Genomic DNA, 21,314 nt, shown 5'->3' with positions numbered 1-21,314 from the left:
GTTACGTGGCGCCGATTCCTTTAGACTTCCTTTAAATCGCGACACGACGATTATCTATGAAAGGAGGAAAAGGGATAATAGGTAATAAGATATAATGTGTATATTATGTGTATGTTTCGAGACGAATTGTAGAAAAATTATAATAGGGAAATTGGGGTGGAAAAAAATAAACGCACCTCGTTTAATTCGTAAATATCGTCTCGCTCCCTTTCTTATCAACCCTTTAAAATCTTATCTTATATGTGGTTTATTGCAGCCATCTCCTTCGAGAAAATTAACACTCTAATCTCACTTTAAAATAAACAATTCCTTCAAGCGAATTTAAAGAAGTTATCCAACGATTATTTTGAAATATCGACAAAATTTATCGATATTGGCAATATTCCTGACGAATCGTAACAAATTTTGCTGTTAAAAATCTAATATAATACACGTCGATACAAAGTATAAAGTAAAAGCGTCACGTTATCTAAAAGTATTATATATTCGTTGGAGGAATTTTAGAAAGATAATAGGGAAGATGTAATATATTAAAATTGGATTTAATCCTTCACTTCTCCACCCAAAGATTCGTTCAACGATCGTGCATGAGGTTGCTCTCTCGCGATTATCAAAATTCACCGATCGAAATTAATCCCGATAATAGATCGCGCGTTTGTGCAGCTGCTTCCGTGGAATTATATACACGCGTGTCCGCGAATTACGACAACAGGACCGGTTTTGAAAACCGAATCAACGCGTTAATGCGCTCTCCCCGTGTATTATCACAATGCCGCAAATAAATTATTAAGAGGGTTGGCCGCAATTCATTCGCGAGAATAGCCAAAAATTCGAATTTCTTTTTTTCTTTCCTCTTTTCTCTCAACAGAAGGGAAACGATAGTTTCGTTTAAAAACTATTTAAGAATCCAACTCTAGATCTCGAGACTTTATAAATTTTAGAAGAAAGATTCCCGATACAACGCAGAAAGAAAAATATAGAAAAATATCTCCTCTAACTAAGTGATGGACAAAATCGAATGAAGCCACTTCCACAATCAAACGTTTTAATTATTTATATAATAATAAATTCAAGCATTTTAATTCGAGTAAGTCACTCGAGAAGTAACCTCAATTTCTATCCAACTCTTCGGCTAATTCGTTACGAGCAACACCTCGACCATCACCTCGAATCGACAGCAGCTCTTGGAAAGAACGGGTCACTCGGTGGCTGCGTGTCGTGGGCCGTCAGCTTTAAGGGCGGCCTATTGGCGCGAACAATGCGCCGCACCGAGTATTTATTGCGGCGGCTAATACCGGTTTATTGGGATGTAAAATGAGGCGAGCTTGCTGACACGCTTGCTTTCCTTTCCACTCGTTCTCCACGCGTAATGGGACGCGCTTTGCCGCTCGTTATGAATAAAGGAGCGGCCCATTGTCGATCGTTAACCCACGTCGCGTTACCGCGCGTTTAAGACGTTCGATTCCTCGAATATATCGTGATACTAGCGATCGTCTGTGGCGATTCTGGGGGCGAGTTTCGGAGAAGAAGGTGGAAGTTGATCGGTGGAAGATTTTAAGGTTTGTCGGTTTCGACGGTTCGAAGAGTGACAGATGGATGATCTATGCGCACGTGGAGTTTCATTGGATGGAATGAAATTTTGGATGGAAGAAAAAATTGATAGAGTAAATGAAGAATTAGGGGGGATTTTTGTATTCGTTCTAACTTTTCTCACTTTTCAGAAACGGAACCGAAGAGGAAATTGATTGGAATAAAAAGATAAGAGAGTGGAAGGAGGAAATAATTAAAATCGTATTTTGAACAATGGGTGTTATATTTTATTTAAGAAACACGTAGCAATATTTGTGTCCCACGTAAAAAGAAAATTCGAGGAATCGTTTCCGAATGGAGAACCCAATTTTATCACGGGTATCAATTCGAGCTTTTCCCCTAAATCGTGAAAAAACAAAAACCAGGGGAAAAAAGGTTTCGATTCCAGTAACTGTGCGCGATCAGCCAGATTCGTTCGCTCGTTCGCAAAAAAAAAAAAGAAAAAAAAGAGGAGGAAAAAGAAACGAGAGAGAGAGAGAGAGAGAGAGAGAGGAAAAGGTTAGAAGCAGAGAATTCACCTGTTATCGTCGCGGCCAGGTTGCTCAGCACTTCCGTTTGTTTTCAGACCCGTTTTCCGAGTCATCTGGCCGGCTTGTTTGACCGATTTAATCCGAGAGATCGGGCCGGTAACTACGTTAGTTTTAACGAGCCACCATAAAGGACGATCCAAATTTATAGAATGGACGGTAATGGCCGTCCACTTTCCAACTGCAATCTGGCCACGGATCAGAATTCACTCGATTCATTTGAATTTCCGCGCGGTGCCCCGAATAGAATCCACCAGGAATTTCGAATGGAATATTGATAACTCGAGTCGACGAAACACCGGCTATATCGTTCCCCTATCCTATTTTATCTTTATTTCCTCGTTATATCCTCTCTTTCTTTTTTTTTTTTCTTATCTGGCAACAACAATTCCTTAATTCATTTACGAGATAGATGAAAAAAGAGGGATCTCGATAAAATGTTGTTGCATTGCAAAGCGTGCACACAAATATATTTTCACTTGTATCAAGCAGTAGGCTAGTAAATATATATATTCGATACTAACAAGAATTTTACAAAGTGTTTGAAACAGACAATGTACAATGTCTGATAAGGATATATCCTAAATCGAATCAATTTTTCGTTTCGAGATCTATTTCGTCTTACCGATCGTATTATTCTCGATAAATAATACGAGTAGGTTTCCACTTGAAAATTCGGGTGGAAAAAATAAACGCATCTCGTTTGATTCGTAAATTTCGTCTCGCTCCCTTTCTTATCAACCCTTTAAAATCTTATCGTGCGGTATATTGCAGCCATCTCCTTCGAGAGAATTAACACTGTGATCCTTTAAAAATAACAATTCCTTCAAGGGGATTTAAGGAAGATATCCGTGATTATTTTGAAATATCGACCAAATTTATCGATATTGACACTATTAAGAATCCGATATAATACACATCGGTATAAAGTAAAAGGTGCGATTAATCATTTTCAAAAAAAGAAAAAGAAACGAGAAAACGAGATCGGGGAAAAGTCGAGGAAGACTTTCCATCAATTAGACGAGTGTAGTATCGTGGCAGCAAGTCGGCATCGTCTGACCAAGCACGGTTGTTATCACTGAGGCGAGCCTCTCCGTTCACCGATAAAAGAATAACTGCACAAAGCGCAGAGGATCGCGTTTTAAACTAGCGATTCAATCGGCCGAGTATCGTCGCCACGACACGTCTCCACTCGTTATGCATTTCCTTCTGCGACCCTCGATGTCGGGTCACGCCGATGGCGAACGAGCTGCTCGACGAGTTTATATTTTCCTCGGCCACCAACGGGCTCGTTACCAACGAGCCGTCGATCGTTTTTTACGATTTCGGGGGAGGGGAGAAGGAAGGAAGGAAAGAAAAACGATTAACGATTCGGTTGGAGCGACCGAGTATTGCCAAATAGGGTGCACGGACGACGCGTGAATCGTGAGTTGCGCGACGATAAAAATGGACGTTTCGACGTTGTGAAAATATCGATGGAGGTTTGACGTTTCGTTTTACTTTCGTTCGATCGCGATAGAAATTAGAGAAAAGTGTTTGCTTCCTTTTTTTTTTTTTTTTTTTTTTCGGAAGGAGAAGCTTTTATTCGTAGTGTTGATAATGCTTGAATTTTCTTCTCTTCTTTTTTTTTTTTTTTTAATGGTAAAAGTACGCATGCGATAAAAATTTACGAGCGAAACCGAATTCCTTCGTGTTTTTCTTCCGTCACACATTAGGATTATAATTACGAAAATGTGGAAAGTTTAAAAATGGCCGTCCCTCGAGCAGCAGCACAACTGTGGAACTTGGTAATTATGAGAATTATTACGGATACAAGCCCCCCCCCCCAAAAAACTTTTTCCCAATTACGTTCCTAATTACGATAGAGAATTTCGAGCGAACGAAATTGCTGGCAAAATTTCTATAATTATTTTAAAGCGTTAAAATATATATATACGTCGAGGAATTTAATTTCGAGAGAATTATTCCCTCGTTACTTCACGCTCACCATTGAATCGCAAAATTATTCTTCTCATAAGTTATGCAAATCATTCCCATCTACTTCTTTGTCCAAACCGAAGTTAGTGTCAACATTTCAACCGTTGAAGCGTCTTATTATTCAAACAACGGTTATGAATAATGGTTCGTGAAAATTGTTCCACCGAGTTGATTTACCAGCAAATCGTCACCGAAAATTCGATCCATATAATAAAATCCGTTCTTTTATTTATTCAAACCCCCCCCCCCCCCCGTTCAATAGCGAATCGAGCGAATGAAGAAATAATGTAATAAAGAAAAAATACGGACGGATACAATGTTTGGAGCAAAGGTTGGATTCGAGACTCGATCATTCTCACAATTAATTCTGTACACGTTGCAGGCATCATCATTCGCGAGAATGGCAAGATAAAAATCTCAAAACCGATTTCGCATTCTTAAAAATTCTAAATCTAAATCTCTGTCAACGTGCGAAGGAACCGAATCTCAACGTGTACAACTTTACACGGAAGAACGTGCCTGTCTCTCAAAATTCCCACAAAAATTCACCTCGATCAAAACGAAACGAAAAATCGAGAAATCATTCAAATGGATAATAAGCGATCGCAAACTCGGATTATTATTCTTCTTCTTCCAACGCTCGAAACGAAGCGTAATCCTTCAAACGCCGCCAAACATTTTTCGATCGAAAACTCTTCCTCTCGCTCAAAAAAAAAAAAAAAAAAAAAGAAAAAAAAAAAACGTTCAAATCTGCCAAGCCTGTAACGGTCGACGAACGCTCCGACGCCTGGCACGCAATTTACGCGTACCCATCGGCGGATGGCGTGGCACTGTTATCAAGCCAAGGGCTCCTCGCCACGAACCCCCAGCCGACGCCTAAGTTGGCGAGCGCATGCGCGTGCCACGGTCCCGGAACGATGAAAAACACTAGCGGGTTCGTGTCTGTGAACGGGCGCAAGCCGTTGGACGCTGTTGGTGTATGGCGGCGCACTGCCACCTCTACGTCGACGCCGGCAGCACGGTCGGTAACCAGATTGGGCTCCTCTTCTCTTCGACAATCAAAAACAGGGGCTGGGACGAGGCGTTGTTTATAGCGGGCGGAAAGGTCGAGCTCCTAGCTTCCCGCTCGGCTTCTAGGCTTAGTTTAGAATGTTCAGTGGTGTGACCTCGGCCGTACAGACGACTCGTCCAGTTGATTTTTGGGTTCGTGTCCGAGGATTATCGATCGGATACCCGCCGATTCAGTAAGCATAACAAATCACGTATTATATTGTCCCTATATATAATCTGCTTCTGTTGAAGATATATTTCTTCTTCTTCTTCTTCTTCTTCTTCTTCTTCTTCTCCTCTTTTTTTTTTCGATCGAAGAAGGAGGTGGAAGGAGAGAATGTTTTCGTTTGGTCGTTTTGTTGGTTATTCGTCGGGAGGATGTTGGCGTGAATGCTCGACGCCGACGCAGATACTCGTTAGAAAAACGAGACACTGGTGTGTATACGTGTGTATTCTTTTTTTGTTTGGTATAGGATGTCGTAGGTGTTTGTTTCGTCTGTGTGCCACGTGTGAGCGAAATAAAAAGATATTAAACCAAAATTCTGAGAGGGCGCGAGATAGATATAATTTGGCCGATAATATTTAAAAACTTTTGATACGAAATTTTTAACTACTACCATTTCCTTTCCCTCTCTTCGATCTTTTGAAATGATGTTTCATGATCGTTTCGTTCGACTCGATGAAATGTTGGAAATACGCGAAAACGCATAATAAACCGCGAATGAACCAAATTTCATTTAACGGCGATGAAAGTTATTAAATCGAAGAATACACAATTGTTCCAAGAATTTGATAGAAGTGATAACGAATTGTTATATTCGTTGTTATACGTCACCAAATATATATATATATATATATCTCGATATACGTTACTGTCACGCGCGTATCAACCGCGCGTATTTCCATACTAAAATAATTTGTATTTATACACGAGACTGACGGGCTCGTGTCCCATTAAACGAACAAATACCTTTTTACTTCGCTTACTCGTTAACGCTTTCGACGTTCGTTTTATCCGTGCATCGTGTTGAATAATTTCAGATAAATCTTCATTAGAAAAAAGCGAACCGTTTTAAAAGTTTCACCGATTCGGTTTGATCGCATCTCCGCGTGAATTTCGTCGAGAACGAAAGGAGAGGAGAGAGAGAGATAATCTTCTTAAATTTCAACCAAAAACAAAAACGATGTTTTTGGTAGAGAGACACGCGTCATATATTCATCGAATATACATTCACGTCCCAAAGTGAAAAATCGTATCGAATCGAGATCCCATCACGGTGGCTCGTTCCACGATTAAACACGGTTAACCAAGGAATCCTCGCAGGGAAGGGGGAGAGGGGGAAGGGGGGAGGGGGGAGGGGGCACTGGCAATTCGAAGCCCGCCTCTTTATCACTTTTCGATCGCCGTTCGAATCTGTTCCGAGGAGGAGTTACTTTCATCCTCCCTCGTAAAAGGATCTCTCTCTCTCTCTCTCTCTCTCTCTCTCTCTCCTTTGGCGGATAGAGATAAAGTCGCCCTCTACGACCCTCCCCCTCCTCCTCCTCCTCTTCGTTTTATCCGGCGACTTCCGGATATATACGCCCGACAAACTATCCCTGGATCTCGAGTCGTGTCTCTCTCTCTCTCTCTCTCTCCCTCTACCCGGACCCAGTTCAAATAGAATTGAATCCGTCTGGAAAAACGAAACCGTAAATATTTACTGACCTCCTTTTAGTGGACACACTAAAAAAGGGAGGGAGAGAGAGGGAACGTGGCCAAGGAGAGGGTAGAAGTCATTACTTCTGGCACGCGATAACGCGACAGGATAAACGTTACAAGCCGTAAAAACATCTCTGGCCAAGGCTCCCCCTTGCACGATTTAATCCTCTCGTGGTATTATAAACCTGCTCGAGTTTCGCAATGTTGAGCTCCAATATCGGTAAAAATCTGTTCGGTGTGTAGAAGCATCTTTCGAAACATCTTCGTATTTCCTTTTTTAAATTAATCGGATGGAAATGGAATAGTAGAAGGAAAGAGTAGTTCACTTATTTTCTTGGGTTTGGCTGGTGATAACGGAAGATGAGGTAATGTAATTGGAAATTTGGTGTTTTGGAAAGGTTCGAAAGATTGGAACGAAAGAAGAGAAAACGGTGTGTTATTGGTTTTATTAATAACGTTATTTATACACATACACTCATTCGAGACTCGGTGCGCGATTTCGCTTCGTATTTTCCTCGAACAGGCGATAACGCATCCCTCCCCCGCCCCCGCAACGATTTCATCCCTGTATATTCCTGTCCAGGCCAGAAGATATACGACGAAACTTATACGCAGTTGTAACGGTTTCGCGCGTATCTCGATGGTATTTTTGATAAAAAAATTTCAACCAACCAACGCTTTGCTCCAACCACTTTGCCCTCGGATGAGGGTATCCTCGAATTTTTGTTCCCAAAGAAAAAAAAAGAGGGGGGGGGGGGGAAATTCCACGCGTATTTCAGAAAGTGGCGCCCTCCTCGAATCTGGAAGCACGATTTATATTTTACTAAAACTGTCGAACGAAGAACGAACGAACACGCGTACGTATAAAAATAGCGTGATTTTTATTTTTCAAAGAAAAAAAAAAAAAAAAAAAAACAGGCCGATGTGAGAATGCACTTTGCTTTAAATATCGATACGCTCGTTAATCAAGTTTTTCTGGTTCCCGGGGGTTATTTCGCTGAAAGAGAGGAGAGGGAAGGGAAGTTTAAATTACACGCAAAACTAATTACCGGACGAGGATAAAACAAAATACACCCGGTAAAGTGGCCCTTTCACCGTTCCACAATGATTGTTGCCCTCCTCCTCCGCAAATATAAACGCGAAATGGCTTATATTCGAATTTTTTTTTTATTCGAAACGACGTTATCTTTCGAACGCGGAGAGTTTCGATCCGAAAACGGCGGATTTCCACGTTCTTTCATCGGCGTTTCGATTGGTGAGAAACCGTTTGTGGCCGATAGAAGGGAAAAAAGCGGAGCGGATCGAAAGAGAAAGGGTGAGAGGGGAGGAGGGAGAGAAGGGAGAGAAGGGGATGGTGGACCGTTTGGGGACGGGCAGAAGGAATAACATAAAAATGTTGGCGGCACTCCAAAGAGCTTGCCAACTCTCAAACGACTACTAAATCAAAATACCAACGCTGCATACACGGGGGCATACCAAGCCGAGTTAAATTTTATTCGAAATCCTTTTATCGCAAAACCTATTTCCCCGGCAAAAATGTAAATCTTGCTTACCTCCACTCCTTTCTTTTTAAATCGGCTATCCCCCCCCCTCCCCGCGTGTATAACAGCTCGAAACTCGTCGCACCCTTCCTCTCCCCCTCCAACTCCCTCGGTTACTTACCCCCGGGCCGTTGCGTGATAATCTCGTGCGAAGAAACGTTGAAACTTCGAGGGGATGTTCAGAGGCGAGGAGAGGAAAGAAGAGAGAGGCTTCTTCTTTCTTTCTTTCTTTCTTTCTTTCTTTCTTTCTTTCTGAACGAGCCCTTTCCCTCCTTTTTTTTGGGTGAATCGTCCCTCGGGTGAAATTAAACGATTAAATGTGAATTTATTTGTGAATCTTAGAAGAGAGAAGAATCTTATATATATTTATTTAATTTGTAGAGAATATATAAGGATATATATATATGGAAAAAGTGATATCGTTTTTAGGGAGGGAGAAAATAATATCGAACGATATTTGAAAAATTGGTAAAAAATTCTGGAGAGAATGGCCACGATCATCAATTAATGGCGAAAAAGGAAACGGTCAAGTGGCTAATTTATTTTGTTTAATACCCGGCAAACCCTTTAATCTCGTTCTTATATAATCTCGTTCTTTGTATACGCGAAAATAGGTGGATTCGCGTCCGATCGCGAACGAAACGAGACATGGAACACCGATTCCGTGTGGTTCCAGGAGGCCAACCATTTCGTAGAATTTCGGTTAAATATCTACGCGCGTAGAATTTTCTGATTAATTCTCCGAGCGGAATTGGAAATGTCAAAAGTTTCTTCCTCCGTCCAGCTAAATGATTTTTCCAGAACCGCGAGAAAGTTGCTCGTGTTGGTAGTTTGAGGGGAGGGGAAAAAAATCTATAATTTAATTTGAAATTCGTGAAATGTAAATGAAGGTATTTTTTATCGACTCGTGTCGAATTTCCCCAAAATTTTTCTCAATTTTTCTCCAATTCTCCTTCCAAAAAAGTCAGATATTTTTCCAAGATTTTCCAAAAATTCCTCTTTCTCTCTTCCTCGAAAAATAGAAAAGTGATATTCTCCGTACAATTTTTCCAAAAATTTCAAAAATTAAAAACACACCAATTTTCTTTTTCCTGATGAAAAATTACGCGATAATTGTTACCTGCAGAAGGAAGGAAGAGAGACGAGGTACTAGGAATAAATAAAATATCAAAAAAGAAAGAAAGAAAGAGAGAATGGGCGCATAAATAAAGAAAACTTTTGAATTATTTCGTTATCTATATATATATATATATATAAGCGGTTGGCTTGCGCCTCTTCACCATGGCTCGCGCACCCTATTCATCCTTTGGCCGTAGATCAACTTTTCTTCTCGCGTTTACGCAGCGCGAGCATACGTGTACACCCCCTCCCCCTCCCTTCCCCGATCTAAAAAAGCGTAATGTCGAGTATCGAGGGGGGGAAAAGTATCAGTATCCCAGCAGGAAACGGGGGGTTCGCCCCATTCCTTCGATGCCATTCAACCGGCTGCTTTTCCATTCATAGGGAAATTTTTCTTTCTTCCTCTTGTTCGAGCAAAAGTGTGGTGGACGGCCGAGGGAAAATTTTTCAACTTTAATATAAGCGGCTCCAGTCTACCTCGCCTCCTTTTTTTTTTTTTTTTTTACAAGGAGGCAATCGTGAGTTGCTATTCCAAGAATTTTCTTCACTTTGTTTTTCTTCCGATCTTTGATTCCTTTCCCAACAATCGATAGCCAAAGCTTTTCCCTCTTTTCTCTTTTTTTTCATTCGAGGAATACGGAATATTTCGGAAAGGAGAGGAGAATGATGGAGGATAGATTCTCGAACGGATCACTTTCTTCCCTCCGACAATAATAATAATCGTTTCGTTTTCTTTTTCTGCGATGATTGGTCAAATACGTATGAATCTCTTTGTTATCGTAGCCAATCGAATGAAACAATGATGCAAATTTAAGCGTGGTCGTGCAAGCAAAGAGGGCTTCCCTTGCGCAGGCAAGGGAAGAGTTTAAGTAGAACGAGTGGAACAGACTAGCCACGATCAGACAAGTGGTATAGTATATTATCGAATTGGATAAGTAGAATGGAGCGGTCGTTGTCGGACATTAGTCTACACAAGAAAAAGTAGTCGAAGAAATGTTATCACGAGAATTATTATGATCCAATATATGTTATGCAAGTAAGGTAAAGAAAGATAGCTATTCAATTATTCGGTTTAAAAGAACGTATAAATAGAACAGACTGATAGGTGTTGGAGCTGGATAAATAGAAAGATTCATCTATACGAGGAGAGTACAAATGAAGCATTAGAATCATTACAACAATCAGGATTATCATGATCTAAAGATAAATCTAGGTATGGTCGTAGAAAGTTAAATGGTTGCAATCGTAAGAGAAGAGTCCAAGTAGAACAGATTACCTATAATCAGACGGGTGGCGGTGCGTTGAGTGTTGAGCTGGATAAGTAGAATGGAAGGATCGTTGTCGGACAATGCAAGAAGAATAAGGAGACAAGTGGTGTGGTCGTAGTTGAGTCGGACGAGCAGAATAGGAATAGAAAATGTTTTTAATTATTACAAACTAAATCGCAATAATTATTAATCATCGTAATATACTCGAAGGGCAAATGAACGAACGAATGAATGAAACGAACGAATAATTTAATAATTTTAAAACGGGCGAATCGGATAAAATTTCACAATTATCACTCACGATCCACACTGATATATAATAACATAGTTCGGGCAGCAAATTATTGAATATCCCGTAATAAACGTAGGAAAATTAAGTTACGTTTGATTAATAAAGGGAGGAGTAATTGCACGAAGGGAGTTAATTGCAGTAATTATAGACTATACTTTGCTAAAATTTTATCCGAAAGTGAGGAATAATGATAAATCGTGGCTCGATCACTCGAATATATATATATTATATAAATTACAAACCGAGGAATCCTCGTTTAAAAACTGACGAGTGTCTCGGCGTATATCAATTTTACATTGAAAATTTGATAGCCCTGGAACGAGTTGTGCCCCGCCTTGAGCAAAACACGGGGCGCAAAGTGGTTCCATAACTTTCTCATTGCAAACTTGAGCCACCATGCGGCTCGATCTTCGCATCGAGCCTCATTAGAGAACTTTTTACCAGATTTCTCTGCGCGAGAAGTGAGTGCGAACGTCACTTTCCCCCCCCCCCCCTATCTATAAACTTGCTCTTCTTTCTCTTATTTTATAAACTTCCAAGTTTCGAATCGAAGGAGAAATGTTGAAACAACAAGTGTGTGGACCGCGTTCGAGCACCGTTTCGATATCGAGATAAAAAAAAAAAAAAGAAGGAAAATACCAACAACTTGAATCCACTTGATACACGTGACAATCGTCGAGGTATTTGGTGAGAGCCGCAAGGCTCCAATTCCGATTCGTACGTGTTGTTGGAACGAACGCGACTAAAAGAGGACAGCGTTGCGATTCGAGACGAGACGATACGACACGAGACACTTGGGAATGCACAAGACAAAAGACGACTTGGCAAGTTTCGCAACGTTGATTCCCGTTTAACGAGATCCCGATCTAGTTTTGCGAACAACGAATTAAACATTTCGACCATCGAAAATCCCTTTGCTCAACTTGCGAATTTGACAACAATTACACCCAATGTTATGTTGTTTTCAACGATTACAAATTCTCACGCTGTTCGAAAAAATTTCGATATCGAAGGGGGGATTATTGGAAGGGGTCGATGCAATTTGTCTCACGAGAACAGGTTTTCGACTCGGTGGTTTCTCGGTCGCTTCGCCTCCGAGAAATTAAGGATTGAACATCCTCGTCCTCGTGGATAGGCAGAGGATTATCGTCGGGCCGATCTGGTTCTTTACTTAATCCGTTTGAACGAAGTCGGTGATATTCCCGATCGGGTATATACCTTCCTTACAGGGAGCCCCCCTGTGTTCCACTCGTAATTCTTTCGAGAATCTTATTGGCCGGATATCTTAGCAATACGGATATAAACCGAGTTAATAAATAACAGAGGAGGAGGAGGAGGAGGAGGAGGAAGGATTCTTCATCGATCTCGTTTCGATTCGATGATATTATTGGCCGCCTCCTCCCTTTTCAACAATCGAGATTTCACATCGATTTCTCCTTCCAATCCGAGTTTCCTTTCGTGCACGATATTGGCCACCGTGTGCAAACCCCTCCGCGTTTATCGCTGTATCGTTTCGCAATTTTATTATGTATCGCCACGAAATAATGCTTCGATCCTTGCGACAAACGCGAAATTATTATTATTATTGTTATTATTATCATCGGTCGATTATCGAGGATTAAATTGGAGATATTAAATTCTTTCGAATAATCGATGGAGAGAATAAAATAATAATAATAATAATAATTAGAACATTCGATTCTTTCGTTCGTGGGATTCCACAGTTTTGGGATCAAGCTCCCCTCTCCTCTGTCAAAAACCGGGGAGAACAATTATTCTTTAATCAAGCAAAAACCTTCGGTCAAAACTCGAAACCACTAAAATCTCGTTATCAACTGCGCGCCTCCCCCTGTGTAACATTAATCACTGCGCGAGGCCGCGGGACCTGGATTAATGCGATTTACATACGCGCTTTCTCCTCTGGTACAGCCTCTGGCGAAATACATATATATGTGTGTGTGTGTGTGTGTGTGTGTGTGTATATATTTTTTTTTCCTCTTTTTTTTTTCTTTTTTTTTTATTTTTATACCGATCCAGGTCCTCCCGGACCCCGAGAAAGTCCCAGGAGCACGACCATTCATCCGCGCCAAGTATTTTATTAAACACGGCCGCCAGATGGTGCGCGCCGATCCTCCAACAGGAATACAAATTCAAAGTGTTGGGACGCGATTTATCACGGGTTCACATCGCGTCATAGGATACCGGAAAACTTCGAGCCGTGCGTTGCATCCCCGAGAGAACGTTTCGAGAGATCCGTCTTCTTCGTCCAGATTAATTCCGCGCCGTTTTTTTCCTTTTTTTTTTTTTTTTTTTTTTTGAATTTTTTCGTCGACGAAAATCGATGATAATAATTTTTTAACGAATTGTCGTAGGAATATTTCCGCGTAATGAGAGAGTTTGAAACGAAAGGTTTGAAATGAAAGAGATGAGAATTTTGCAAATATGACGTACGATTTATATTTGCGCATGCAGGAAAGAAAAAAATTAAACAAACGAATATTCGTTTCAATAAATCATCGTATATAATTCCGTATTATATAATTAGGAAATTTAAATTGTGGAAGGGAGGAGGGTTGAAAGTGGGGCATAGCGCGACGTGGAACTTGATAAATATATTTTTCGGTGGAATCAAACCAGGGAAATGTATAAATTATGGTTGCGTATAAAAGTTAAGGACGGATATCAAGAAGAAATAGCGGGGCTGTTAGTCTTGGTGCACTCTCGGTCGCATAAATTTCCCTTGCGCCGAATTTATCGCGGGGACCAAGTTCACATTTTCAAGTATTTTCCCTCTGTTTCTTTATTCGATAGTTTGCGACTAGAGGAAAAAGGAGACACTTGAGAAACATTGAATCCTGGCCAACCGAGCCAAAGTCATTCGATCTTTACGACCATCGCTTCCGAAACTTTCCAACTCCGCCATTTTGTCAAATCGCGGGGATCACTCTTATTCCCAAACAGTCGTTTAAACTTCTATCCAAGGCGAATTAATAAAATTTAGTCGTGTATCGACCGAGTGTCGTTTATCGACCGAGGATAATTACCCGACAAATTCGATTAAAACGACCAATTGATCGATTTTTATCAACCGAGTATGTTACGTATCGTATATTATATTTTCATTCGTCGCGTTTAATTTCACTTAGATGAACGCGATCGTCGCTCGAAATTTCATCATGTATCGCGTTTATCGTGAAGTTTATTACGATTGTGCCCCGCTCATCGTGAATTAAATTGTCCAACAATTTCCATTCACAGCTTTATAAAATTTATCGATGGTACCGTATCATCGCCCGTCAAGAAAGATTTATACGCGTGGCTACAATTTCCATCTTTCGCCAACTTTAATTCCCAAAATTATTTCAATTATCGCCCTTAAATATATATATATATAATCGACAACAGCGTGACAACATTTCGAGGAATTGCGACGCGATAAATTCCACTCAAAGATATCAAAATTATCCCGCCTGAAAATATATCTTTCTCCCGTGAAATAACACGGAAAACAATCCAACGAACAATCCAATATTTCTCGAAGGATTCCAAGCAAGATTCCAAACGAATCTCCACACGAACGGGCGCGAATAATAATAAAAAATTCTTCTCAATAATAATAACAACCACGTTGTTATGAAATATTCGTAAATAATTTTATCATCTTTCATCGCCGGTTAGTTCGAACGACTACGAAAGGGAGATGCGAAAATTCGAGGGCACCTGCACCCACCTCCCCTCCCCCCCCTCCCCGCCTCCTTTCTCTATTTATACCCCGCCGACATTGTTCCACACCGGAAATCCCGGCGACTTCCGTCCTAGACGACGCAGCAACGCTCCACTCCGACCAAATAAATTACGATTCCCAAGGGGGAATTATTTGCGGGCTTTGTCGCATTGTCGTCACTCGTAACGTTCAATTTACTCGCCTGCATCAATCTTATCTTTCTTTGTCCCCTCCCTTCAAACCCTTCAACCTCTAATCTCCACGGCTCTTCGCCATTTTCTTTCTTATTCCTCCACACGCACCAAGCGAAACACTTTCCAACTCTGTCCGCCTTCTTCCCCTCTCTCTGTCGCGGTGTAAAACATGGTGTAATCGTGTCAACGCGCCATCGATTCCTCTTTTTCCATCCTTCGTTTCCTCGATCCCGTACGAATCTACTCTTTCTTTTTTCCACCCTTCATTAATTACCCCGCGATCCTGTTTCTTTGTCGCGAAGATGGAAACGAAGGATGGAGAAGGATTGAAATCGATATAAACTCGAAATATTCTCCTTTCTTCTTCTTCTCTCGTGAGGAAGAAATTCTTTTCCAAGGATGGAAAGGAAGAGGAGATGTCGCGTCGTTGACGGAAGGAGCGTGACATTCGAAGGGGGGGAAAAATGGATGGAAATAGATTTGGAGAATTTGTTGCTCACGAATCGATAAATATTTTCCAAGAATAAATTGTCCCCCGAGTTCGACTGGGATTAGGGTTGCAGAGATTGTTGACGGGGTTTTAATAACCGAGCGAAGTGGACAGGTTAATTATCGTTCCGTTTTCTGGATTATCTTGGCGAAACTTGCGACGTCGATGAAACATTGGCGAACGAATTGCGCTAATTGCCCCCGGCTTATGTAATTTTTACACGTCACGTGTACATTTTTGGGGTAAATGAATGGGGGGGGGGGGGGGCGAGATGGAGATATTAATCGATCGAACGAAAGATTTCGTTTCGCAGAGAATTGCGACAACAAACTCGAATTTCTCAATGGACATTTGTTACGAATTCCATAATACGTTACTGCAATAACGAGAGAAAGAGAGAGAGAGAGAGAGAGAGAGAGAGAGAGAGAGAGAGAGGATATATGCGAGTTAATATAGATTGGATGAGAAATGATAAATTGAACGACAGAATTGAGCTCCTTCCACGAACGAGTATCATTATCAAATTACCAAGAAATTCGTTACGAGGTGCAATGAGAAAATAAATAAATATATATGAATAGGGAGGCGAGTATAGTGTTTGAATTTCAAATTTTCCTTTCTTTCTTATCGCTGGATAAAACATTTTTATTACGAATTTATTAAAAAAAGAGGGAAAAAAATCTTCGGTAAGCAGTCGCAATCCTCTTCCCTCGTCGCGTTATTACGCGATATCCCATCCCGAATCTCGTCGGGAGACGCAGTGAAGGAACGTAAAACTGGATCTGCCTCCAACTTGTAAATTCATTCGAAACTTAATTCCCTTTTTCCTTCTATCTAGTTGGCGATAGAAAATCGTAATAAAGGGGTAGGATGCGGCGACTTTCGAGGAAACTTTTATCTCCATGGCAAAATAGGCGGGATATATTTTTGGGAATGCATATTCGAGGGGTAGGAAAGTCTCGAAAAATATTTTCCGATTCGATAATAATTTCCACTCGACGTTTGCAAAATCTCACGAATCGAGAGAATATATTTTGCTCTCGAAAATATATTTTTCGTTACGTTTAGAGAGTAACTAGCATTGTAATTTTCAGAATAGAATTTAAAGGGTACAAAACTCTGAGAATATATAATACATTGAACGGTCGTTCTCGAGAATATTTTTAATTCTCGTTCACGACACAATTACCCGAGAGTTTCACAAATGCACGGTACTCGGCTCGAATCAAGTATTGTATTTGAGAAAAAAGAAAAAGGGTTGTACATTGTCGTGTACAATTTGAACGAGTTAAAAATAGAATCGAAACGGTTATATCCGGTATTCTTTCCGCCACAATTTACATTCGAAATGGGCGAATGAAATGGCGAGAAATCGTCACAATGCTATCCGGCCCAATCCGATTATACATCGAGCCCATACTGTTGGTGAAACGATTTCACGCCGCGGATACCGTATCTGGCATTAATAGTCGGAAGCAGAGCAGTTGGCAAATACGTGCGCGCACAGTGTTAAGATACACGGATTCCTGGATTTCGAAATTTTAAACGAGACATACGTTGCATCGTTTTTCTTTTTTGCGCAAAAGTTTTCTTTTATATCGGAGAAAAAAAAGTGAGACGAGGGGGATGCAATATTGTGAAAAAGTTAAGACATAAAATGGATAGGTATAGGTAGGTAATAGAAGTTTCGTTCTTTTTATCTGTTACGTCAAAAGTCATCGAGGCTTGCTCCCAATTATTAATTATTAGCTTCTAATTGATTTATTATATCGGAAACACTCTCAGCAATGAAAGATCGGTCGATTTTCAATCAATTTGTCTTACTTTTCGCGCAATGTAAATATTCCTGAACACGGACGCATGAACGATGCATTGAAAAAGTGGAAGACTCATCATAAAATGTTCCCTTTAATTAATTAATTATTTTGTCAAATGATGATGATCGATCGCAATATTCGAGTTTACCCGACACAAGAATACGAAATACGAAAAAAATCCACGGATCGAAAGAGAAGAAGCTCTCTCCCCTTTAAATGCATGCGCCAAAAAGTAAAAAAGAAAAGAAAAAAAAAGAAAATAAATAAACAGCTTTGACGATTTCTTTCCTCGATGCACGAAGACGCGCGACACGAAGCATTTTTCGTTTTCGAAAGTCGTCGTTAAATCGTTTAAAAGGAAGCGGCGACGGTGGATAAACCGCCATTACTACTGGACCGGAACGAGCGTTCATTTAGATTAGGGATCTTAATGCACCGGTTATCTCTCCTCCATCCTTCTTCCTCCCCTCCTTCCCTTTCTTTTCCTTTCGTTTCGTTTTCGATCCCCACGCGACGACTGTCTCGTGACTTTTTCGCCGGTTTCCGTTTCGCCTTTCCGTTCCTTTCCTATCCAGATAAGGGGCCGGCTCGCTCTTATTTCTCTCTCGTCTTCAACAACTTGCTCTGCCCTTCCCCTCCTCCTCCTCCTCCTCCTCCGTGTTTCGTAAACAAACTTCTTTCTCGCGAAAGAGAGGATCGCGGGAAACCCGTCTCTTCGACCAACTTGGACCAACCATTTTAAAAGGCAACTTCGAGTTTGATTTTAACGTTCTATCTTCGATGGATGTTTCCATTTTTTTTTTTTTTTTTTTTTTTTTTGGATGGAAGTGGAAGAGAATTAATTCTACCGTAAAAGTATACATAAATACGAATTAAAGAGCCTAAATTCGTGTGTGTATTCTCACACAATTATATCTTTCCTCGAAGTCTCGATCGATCGCGATTGCGTAATTATTTTTTTTTTTTTTATTAAAAATTACGACCGAGTTAATCGCACGCATTGAAACAAAATCGGGGACTGTTTCGTCCGCAGGCAATTCGAATTTTCATAGGCAAATAGTCGGATTTGAACAGGGGCCAAATAAATGGCCCACTCAAATTGAAATTCAGAGAGGAAGGTTCTTTCCGCCCGTGTGGAGTGCCGCCGCATCACCGAGTTATCGGTGGAACCAGCGGCAGGATGGACAATCTAGCCGCCATTAAATCCGTCACGGGTCTACCTTCAATTTTGTCGCGCGCCCCTCCATTCTTTCACCCGTTCGAATAATTTTGTGGACGCGCGCGTACGATGACAAATTCGAAGAGCGGTTGAAACCGAAGAGGGGGGGGTAGTCGAGCAAAGTAGAATTGGCAAAATTAATTACTTTTTCCTTTTTTTTTTTCTCCCATCTCCATCCCGTCTCTTTTTGAATTTTTTCTATGGCCAGAACGGTCCATTTTCCTGGTAATTTTCCTTATTTATAATCTTCTACTTTCTAATTCTTTTTTCTTCTTTTCTTCGTAGAATTGGGGTAGTTCTTGATCCGATTCCACGTGGTATTTGGGTCATCAACGATCTGCTAACTCGTTGTGCGTGCACTTTGAATCGGTTCCATCGTCGATTCGTAATATTCTTTTTCAACAGATACGAAAAAAAAAAAAAAGGAAAGGAACGAAGTAATGTACGTTTAATCTGTGAAACTTTTAATATATAATTGTCAACGTTGGAAGATTGGTCGTGAGATTTGGTAAATTTTCACGCGTTGAAAAATCACAGTTGAAGAAATTCCGCGTCGAGGGTTAATAATATTCGCGATGGCACGAAAGGAATATTTCTCTCTTTCAAAAAACGATCGTAAAAGGAGGAGGAGGGGGAAAAAAAAAAAAAAGAAGCGTAGGTCCCCCGAGCAGAAAGCAAACGTAATCTACCGATGTCTGTCGAATACAAAGTAGCGTTGAGCATAATACTTAGAATGCAATCTATCGTGCTACATACATACATATAAATCGCTGTGATCACTGGGTCGTTGAAATTCGTAACGATCCTCCTTCTTTCCTCTCTCCCCCCCCCACCTCCCCCCTCTCCCCCTCCTCCTGCATTTTCCACCGCTTCGTCCTCGCCCCCCCCTCCTCCCCCCCTCCCCCGTCCATTCCACCTTTTGCCCCCGAAACTGTATTCCTGTCACGAATGTGGAACGAAATAGAATTGTTGAGGCAACGATAAGATGAATGGAAAAGAGGGAGGGGGAGAGAGAGAGAGAGAGAGAGGGAGGAGAAGGAGGATGGAAACGGGGACAGGTATCTCTTTTATCAGTCTGAATTAACAGTCGGATGAATTGAATTACGTGAAATTTTATTATATTCTCGCAGGAGATTTTTCGCCGAGGAAAATTTCTTTAAAAATAAAATCTCTCTCCTCTTTATGAACGATAATGGAACGCCGTGAGGTGGATTATCGGCTTCGAGGAGAAATATATTTTTAATTTCGTTGGATCGAATGGAGGAAGGGAAAAAGGAGGAGGAGGAGGAGGAGGAGGAAGAAAACGAGTATATCTTTGTTCGGTGGAATATGGAGACCATTATAAAAATTTACAACCGTGCGTGTTTCCGTTTGTATCTCAATTTCGCTTCGTTTTTTCCCAACACGGTCCATTTACCGTACCCATTCCCGGCAAATAAAGCACAAATAAACTACTTGGAAGCTGGATGGAAAGACGTCTGTGCAAGAAAATGGAAACAAGCACGAATTGGATAATGTCAAAGAAGGGGGAGAGGTGAAGAGGAAGAAGAAGAAGAGGAAGAAGAAGAAGAAGAAGAGGAAGAAGAGGAAGAAGAGGAGGAAGAAGAGGAGGAAGAGGAGGAAGAAGAGGAAGAAGAGGAAGAAGAAAGATAAGGATGCTCTCGTAACTCTTTCTAAGCGCGAAACTTGTCCCGGATGGAAAATTATTTCATCTCGACGAGAAGAATAAGTTTTGTGTAAAAGCGATAAAATAAAAATGTATGTAATAAATATAACGAATAAAATGAAACTGGAAAATAAAAAAAAATTTATAAAGATTTCTTGTACACGTATTGTGTATCCCATCTATATCCCACGCTCCTTATATCAATTGGAAATAGTTTGGAATATCTCGCTTATTTTCGGAGATATTAAAAAATTTTTTAGACAAAAGTTGAATAGTTTCGAGGTGGGCGTAGCGTGGTGTAATTAATTTTTTTATTAGTGAATGCGTAGTGATGGTACGAAGGTCGATTTCGTTTCATTGAATAGAATCTTGTATTTTTTAATACACGTGTAGATGCGTAACACATTATTCTCTGTACAAAAGTATTGGGGCCATTTATAGTAGAAGATTATTAGTTCAGGAGATGTTTAAAAAAATTTAATTATCTCCGAAACTAATAAATTTTTCTTATAAGTGGTTCGATACTTTTGTATAGAGAATACAAAACTGCGTCTAAAGGAACGTTAAAAAATACACGATTCCATTTAAAAAAATAACGTTGACCTTCACAACTCTTTCACGCATCCATTTATGAAAAAACTAATAACGTCAGATTATGTCCTATTTGAAACCATTTAACTTCTATCCGAAACATTTTTTAATATTGTTTAAAATAAAAGAGATATTCCAGATAATAGATTTACGTCGCCTATATATATTCCACGATTCTTTAGAGTTAAAAAAAAAACTAAGAAGCACACAATATTGCAAAAAACGACACATCCTATTGTAAAAGATAAGTATACGAATAGTAAGTATCTCTAGATTTAAGTAAACTGTGAGAAAAAATGATTTAAAATGATAAAAAATGAGGCAGCCGTAAAAAGTAAGTATATGAGGTAAGAATATAAGGTAAGTATAAAAAAAAACCTCCTTTAGAGTTATGTTCTCCTAATAGAAAATCATAATTCAGAATAAAAATTTCGACGTCATTCTCAGAAAAGACATAATTCCAAGAATTTGACATCACTTCCAAGAATTGGCAAAATTCTCGGAAAAATTTCTCGAACGACCTCCTATCAACTCATATTCTCCTAATACA

At 40.3% G+C, this 21,314-nt stretch overlaps 1 protein-coding gene across 1 annotated transcript in view; it reads left to right on the top strand.

The window, feature by feature from the left end:
- The window catches only part of LOC100863713 (mind bomb 1), a 335,118-nt gene extending 314,794 nt beyond the window's left edge, over positions 1-20,324 (top strand). Inside the window, exon 10 of the mRNA XM_086907118.1 lies at positions 19,638-20,324. Within this exon, the coding sequence (XP_086763244.1) occupies positions 19,638-19,713 (76 nt within the window). The 3' untranslated portion in view covers positions 19,714-20,324. The remainder of the gene's footprint in view (positions 1-19,637) is intronic.
- Positions 20,325-21,314: the final 990 nt, after the last annotated feature.

The sequence above is a fragment of the Apis florea genome, unplaced genomic scaffold (genome assembly GCF_048593485.1).
Source record: "Apis florea isolate Af1SG1 unplaced genomic scaffold, ASM4859348v1 contig_26_pilon, whole genome shotgun sequence".
Taxonomy (NCBI): Eukaryota; Metazoa; Arthropoda; class Insecta; order Hymenoptera; family Apidae; genus Apis; species Apis florea.
The sequence above is the reverse complement of the archived record's forward strand: the minus strand, read 5'-3'. Positions and strand labels throughout refer to the sequence as shown.